The 7,674-nt window shown below is 33.8% G+C and overlaps 1 protein-coding gene across 2 annotated transcripts in view; it reads right to left on the reverse strand.

Moving 5' to 3' along the window:
- The window catches only part of ARMH4 (armadillo like helical domain containing 4), a 1,007,214-nt gene that overhangs the window by 458,628 nt on the left and 540,912 nt on the right, over positions 1–7,674 (reverse strand). Inside the window, exon 4 of one of the 2 annotated variants that reach the window (XM_044074444.1) lies at positions 4,334–4,558. The exons of the other annotated variant lie outside the window; for it this stretch is intronic. Coding sequence (XP_043930379.1) covers positions 4,334–4,558 — 225 coding nt within the window. The remainder of the gene's footprint in view (positions 1–4,333; positions 4,559–7,674) is intronic. 2 annotated transcript variants of the gene reach the window in all.

The raw sequence follows: 7,674 nt of genomic DNA on the forward strand, positions 1-7,674 counted from the left end.
ATTCTATGGATTCTACATTATCCTTTAAGTACCATATATTTCTTGCTATTACACTGTATATGTTATCCACATATTTTATTATTTCACAACATAATTTTGGAGTACTTCCTGATCTTTCAGAGTTACAACTAATCTTGTAACTTTTAAATAGTTTGCAAACTTGGATATAATCAGTAGTTGACATAGCTACATAGAATATAAAAAGGCCCAAAACTGAACCCCTACTCCACAAAGTGGTCTGTGTTGATACAGTTTAACATTACCTATGTAGGTTTTAGATGACTTCCCATGTAACCAGTTCCTTATCCATGTAATCAAATAAGGGTTCCAATTATTTTCTTCCAATACTTTAACAATACAAAAATGAGGCACAAGGTCAAGGGCCTTTGTCAGATTTGGGTACATAATATCCACTGGAGTACTGTTATGTTTAGCTAAGAAGATACTGAGTTTGTTATGCAAGATCTACTAGTGAATCCATATTGGCAAATGCTGATGTTTTCAAGGCTCTCATACATACATTATAACAGTACCCTTGCAAAGGTTTGAAAACCTGTAGAATTTCCTTGTCAGTCAGAGCTTGCAGTACAACTCTGAGCTTTTTGTGACATGATGTACATTTCTGCATCTGCTTTCTATACTTGGGCTGCTGCTTCAGTGTTCTCCCAACAATAGCAACAAGTAACATCTCAGCTGCATATGATGTAGAAAACATTTCAGTAGTTTTATTTAGCTGTAAAGCCCTGAAAGTATATGCTGTTTAATGGGGGTTTTCCTATTTGGAATCTGTGCTGAACATTAACTGTTCTGCTCTTGAGCAGACGCTATATTCTGCTACTTGGTGGAGCTTGAATATTGTTGTATTTAAGTAGTTATAGGTTAATAACTTACTTGCTAGATAGATTAAAGTATAAGAACTGAATTAATAGTTAGTAACTGATTATTATGGATTCTTTATTTAGGTAAGTTCTGATATAGAACAAAAGTGCATTAACAATAAACGTTTGGAACATTAAAGTTTAATTGTAAATAATAAACTGTAAACTGAATGTACATGCAGCAGTGGAGTAGGATTAAGGTCTGTTTCTGAATTTGTTAAAAACTGACAGAACATTTAGATATAACAAGTAATGAGACTGAGAAAGTATGGCTGGAAATAAGGGAGGTAGAGCTGATCAGACGGAAGTTAAACAAGGATCAAGGTTGAAAACAAGTGGGAAAAGTTTACTTTTTAAATAGGTTAAAACTCCAGTTAAGAGGAAAACGAAAGCTGGGAATATTACTGGTGTGAAGAAAAAGAAGAACGGTAGGAAATCTTCCACACCAACATATTTAGTAGAAGAAATTTCATTATATTCATCAAGTGTTATTTCAAATGAGGCATTTTTATCTGTTAAATGCAGACAATGTGAACAAACCAGCAAAGAAGATTTGGTCAAGTCTAAAGTTTTTGTGGATAACTTATTGGTTATGCCATCTGTTTAAGGGATACATGCAGGTTTCTTAGAACATGCTGTAATAAAGTGAGTCAGGAGTTCTTGTACTAACAAATCTGATTGCTCAAATGTTTCAAAATATAAAAAATAGAGTCTTTTGTTATAAAATTTGATACTGATATGACTGATATCAGCAATAAGTAAAGAAATTTAGATTAAAGAGAAGATAATTTGATTGATGATTTGTTGGTTGAAGGGTATAGCTTGAAGTGTAAAAGGCTCTCACCATTAGTGGGTTCTCTATCTCCCAATTCTAAAAAGGTATCAAATGAGACTGAAGCTGAAATCAGATATTAAGCAGTTATGGTATAAGGAGAGAAGTGCTTCAGTGGGTCTTCATACACTCTGTTACAGATATATCAGGGGGTCAACTTTTATTTACCTATAAGGTGTTTAATGACTCTTTTCTTCAGTCTTTATTGGGTATGGAAGTATATAATAATCCAAAGATATATAGACACTATAATTTAAAGTTCTGTTTAGAGTTATATAATAAAAAGAACAGAACGTGTTATTAAACACATAGAGTGGTACAACTACGGAATAATTACCTGAATATATCAGAGGTGCAGATGGAAGTGTTTGGATGATTGGGCTAGGGCTATTTTGTTTCATCTAATTATTACTGAAACAGTGTTCCTTGAAAGACGCAAGGCTTGAACACTTTATCTAACTTAAGAACTTACTAATGCTAAGTAGTAACTCACTGTGCTTGCTGGTATAGCATGTAATTTCAGCATTTTTGACAGTTGGCATGCGTATTTCTTATTATCATGACTTGTTTGAAGATCATAACCTGACTCTTTCAAACGCAACTGAGTGACATTAACTTACACTAGGTGCTAGTGTTTTTTTTTTTTTATTTCATGATTCAGAAATTACATGCATATAATGCTTAGTACAACAATCTTTCACAGAGTCACAATACCTTCCTTCACATGGACCCATAGCACTAGTTTGTGCTTTACAAATATATGTGTCAAACTGAAGGAAAAAAAAGGCTTACTAGTGGCGGGCAGAAGCAAAACACCCATGGTGTGTGCAGTGATCTAACTCAGTAATCAGTTACCTGCACTAATTCCAACAATGTATGGATGCCTTTAAAAAAAGTGTCTGGAAAGAAGAAACTGACATGACATTTGTAAGATGAAAATACTTCTGAATGCTAATAACTGAAGCATTTTAGACAGTATGAACAGGCTAGGCATCTCTATTACAATAAGCTATGTGCTACATCATTCTAAGTCAACTAACACTGTGCAACCATTGTAGACTGGTGTTACAAAAACAATAATGGCATACTTCAGATATTTAGTAAAATCAAAGCCTGTGCAGATATGTCAAAATGACACTTCAAAAAAGATGAATTTATTTAATGTTGGCTTTAGCTGGATAAGTCTGGGGATTCTAACAAGCAGACAGTAATAGTGCATTGGTATACAACTGTTCACTTTCATAATAGAAATTAATGTATCACTGTAGCAGCTATAATGTCTATGATATGGATATTAAATATTTAAATCATGTTTTGGCAAAAATGACAAGGAAATGGAAAATGCTTCAAAGACAAATAAGTAAATGTGACAAGTTCTAGATGTACTTTACAATTCCTACAAAGTACTTCATTAGGTCCTCTGGTTCTCATGCCACCTCTCAGTGCTGTAGATTCTACTTAAGCATATCTTTGTTGGACTACACCCTTTTTGCTGTTCACATTTGTCTAATACTATAGCAATAACCTAGGCTGGGTAAATCGAGCATTACCCACACCCAGCCATGGGATATGCCTATTATACAATGGTGTTACATTTTGTGTTGTGTTATATTTGTGTTGTTGTTATTTAGGTTTCTGTTTGTTTTACTGTGTATTCTTCCACTTTTTCTGACATAAAATAGTCCCAGACTTTTAGTTCAAGTTTGTTTATTTTAAACTATCTCAGGAAAAATGGAAGAATACACGATAAAACAGAAACCTAAATAACAACTTTTTATGTTCAGTCAGCCTTCGCCCTTAAAAGTACTGGACTGAACAGTGCCATGATGCAACATTTGGTAGGAGTTTGGGAGGTAATTGTTGTGGTTGGATTCAGTTAACATTGTATGGAAGCAGGAAATGTTCATGGCATATTTCAATTTTTGAGATGGTTCTGTAGCTTTGGGACTGAATTCCCTTTAGGGTAGGGACCATGTGTGCTAATCCATCTTTCCATCTATCTACAACTCCTTTTTTTCCGTTTTTTGCAAATGTGGTCTGGGTCACTTTTCCACTGATAATCATCTAGAGCCAAGGTTTACATCACTGGGTGGCTATTTGTGCAGCAGTAGTTCATTCTCACCACAAACTCGCATGCACACTAACTCCTTGCAGCTTTCTTTTAAGGAACCATTTTGTGTCATCTGGAGCCAAGGTTTACATCACTGGGTGGCTATTCCTGCTGTGGTAGTTCATTCACACCACAAACTCGCACACACAAATATCCTGAAATTATGCCAGAAACCTGATGTACAATAGTAATATTAAATAAGGAATCTGTTATTTAGCTTGCTTACTACTTTAGGAAACAGGTACTAAACCAAAAACATAATCAGTAACATGAAAGTGCACACTTCATTACAGAGTTGCTTTTCAATAGAGAAGTCCAAACTTTCTGCAAACCCAGTTAAGCTCAAATACCCTTTAATACAAAAATATCCATTACAAAGAAAAAAACATTATTACTAAATGCTTTCTTTCATTTATTTTATTTTTTTGCTGAATTGATGTGATAGATCACACTTAACCATATTATCATAATTAGTCATGCTTCAATCTAAACACCAAAAGCCAAAATGAGTACCTTCTGAGTCAAGCTTCTCTGGGGCATCAGTTTCAGCTGTTGACATATATCTAAACAATGGCACTGTTGTTGGCTTCAGAGAAGATCCCATGGAAGCAGTTGTTCTCATATTAAATTTATTCACCATTCTAACACTCACTGTAGCTTCACTTGCTGTTCGAATTTCAGAAGTCACAATGCTAGTTTCTGTAGCTGAGGCTTGTTGTTCTGTAGCCATACTAAAACCTGAAAAAAAGTTCCACATTTAACAGTAATAAAAACTATGAGAAACAAAAAAAATTGAAACAAAGATCAAAGCAAATTTAAGGGGATTATTTATTGTAAGAAAGTATACACAAAATAAGTATTTGTCAGTTCAAAATGTTCTAGCTATATAAATGTAATAATGACAACATGATGTCTGGTGACAGGACATAAAAGATTTTACATACATACAAATATTTCAAGCATGGGCATGAATGCCCTTCTAGCTTGCCCATATACCAAAACACTTGTTCCCATAATAAGTGTCCAGGCTGTTCTTAAAAATATGTAGACTATTACTTGCTTTAATAAAATTTGGTAGTATGTTCCATGCATCAACTACTCTGTCAGAGAACCAATTAATAGACTTCTTATTCCTATAAAATCTTATGTAGGTTGTCTAATGATTCTGTAGTACTTTTTGATAACCCCAAATATTCACAGAGGTAGGTGTCTCTAAATGCCCTATATACCTGAATAAGATTTCCTCTTAGATATCTGTAAGAGACACTGTACAAGTCCAGATATTTTAGTCTTTCATCATAACTTAAATTTTCACATCTATTAATACCCTTGTTATATTTCTGCTGTACCCTTTCCAGTTTACTCATGCTTGTTTTCTTACAGGGTTTTCATATTGTTATTCCATACTCAAGTTTGGGTCTAATGTAACTAACAAACAATGACTTCATCATTTTGTTTTTCCTAGACTTTACAAACCTTTTTATACAATCTATAGTTCTATAACTATCATTAACCGATTGGTTGATATGATTAGAGAAACCCATAGCTGGATCTACTCATATACCCAGGGCCTTAAATTAGTCTACAGTTTCAATCAATATGTGCTGTACTGAATATTCACCTTTTGATTCATGTCTCCCAGATCTCACATGCTTAGTTTTTGATGCATTTATCAGCATATTATTCTCATGTACCCAAATGGTCAATTTAGTCAAGTTATTTTGCAGACATACCTTATCTATAACACATGTAATCAGTTTACCCAATTTCAAGTCATCTGCATACAGACTGTAGAACACCTCATGTCAAAATGTTAGGTCTGAAAGATGCAATCTAAACAAGTAAAGGCCTAGATCAGAGCACTGTGGGACACCCTGACTGTAACCAAGGATTTCACCTATCCAGTTGCTGTATGATACTTACCATGTCCTATTTGTAAGACATACAGATATCAGTCTTATCAAGAGTACATCAATACGTATTCTAATTTATTGATCAGTGTTTTGTGTATGACCCTGTCAAATGCCAAATGCTGAAGTTAAATCTATATAAATTACACCAAAGCACAATTTTTCATTCATAGCTGTTATTATATTGTTATAGAACATCATGTTACAGGTAGTAATATATCTATTTTTAACATATGCATGCTGATATATGGTTTCAAGTCCCAACCTATCCAATTCTGACAATAATTTATCCAATATTACCTTCTCCATTATTTTTCCACAACATGAAAGTAGACCTAAGGGTCTGTATGATTCTGGGTTTGTCCTACTTCCCTTTCTCTTAAAGACAGCTTTAATAAGTGCATATTTCCAGTCTTGAGGAATCTCCCCATATTTATATGACCTAATGACTACTAGATATAACGGTACTGTAAGTTCTTGTGGAAGTCTTGTCAGGTCATTGTTACTAATGCCGTCTCCTCCCTGTGTTTCATTTGGATCCAGTTTGCGCAGTTCTTTCTCAATATAATCTAATGTGATTGTAGTATCTGAGGTTACCTGGATGTCACTAGGACAACTTATAACACCTTTTGTGCAGACAAACTGTTTTGCATAAGATTTTGTAACTATATCTATAATCTGTTGTGTTTGAGAATAAAGTTTAGAATCTGCAGTTTATCAATTTGTATGTTTTTACTCCTTCCACATCTTATGTATGTATAAAAAAGTTTCCTATTATGCTCATTATCTTTATATAAAATCCCTTCAAATTTTTCTTGATCTTGTCTCACACTATGCTTAATCTGCTTGTCCAGCTTGTTTATTTCAGTTTTCAAAGTTGTAGTTCCACCTCTCTTCCATTTCTTACATTTTTGTCTCTCACCTTAATCAGATATCTTCTTCTTATGGAAATATACCTCCCTGACGTTCTATGCCTAGATCCTGATGTTAAACATTTTTTTGATTTTCTGCACTCAAACAATTTCTCTTTCAAAACTTTACATTCCATCTACAGTTTTTCCACTGAACACCTCACTCCAGTTAGTTTTACATAGTGACCATTTTCGTTCCCTATAATCTGTAGTTAACCTTCTGTGCATTGGTTTAGATTTCAGTTTGGCAGAATTATCTAGCAACAAATTAACCTTTATAACCCCGTGATCACTGCACATCAATGGTGGTAAAATTTGATTGGAAGTAACAGTAATTTCTTTAGGAACACAAATGATGTCTAGTATGTTCCATCCACTGGTAGTTTTTTTTTTTACAATCTGAAGCAATTGTTGTTCCTGAATAGATGCTATGAATAATTTCCTTACTAATGTTGTTGAATCAATATTATTCCAGCCCATTTCTGGTAAATTTAAGTTCCCAGCTAATATTATTCTTGCCTCCTGTGTTTCATGCAAGAAATGTATGAATTCCTCTAGGTCATCTGCACGTGACTTGGTGGCCTATACACTTCAACAATTGTTATACATATTCCAGGATTGTGTTTATTATCACAGTTACACAGTCTATAGTATTGGCATTATCATTAAACATGTAATAATCACAGGTTTCATAACCATCTTTAATCCCTCTTATAACACCTCCACCTGACTTTTTGTTAGAATGTCTGTTACAGTAAAAACATTTATACCCTGACAGAATTTGTTTCTAGTTATTGTTCTTTAACCATGTTTCACAAATAACAACATAAATTTTGTGGGAATGTAGCAAATTTTCCAATAAAAAAACTTTATTATTAATGCTCCTAGCATTAACAACCATCAGAGATGCATCAAATGTTGCTGTCTGTGAGCTATTTCATTTTTGACCTGTCAAAAATCCTGCCTGGTGGTTGTCAAATATTTCAAAATATCTGGTCCAAAAATTCTCTTCCCTGATTTTAACAAATGCACC

The sequence above is a fragment of the Protopterus annectens genome, chromosome 6.part0 (assembly GCF_019279795.1).
Source record: "Protopterus annectens isolate FY-2018-M chromosome 6.part0, PAN1.0, whole genome shotgun sequence".
Classification (NCBI taxonomy): Eukaryota; Metazoa; Chordata; order Ceratodontiformes; family Protopteridae; genus Protopterus; species Protopterus annectens.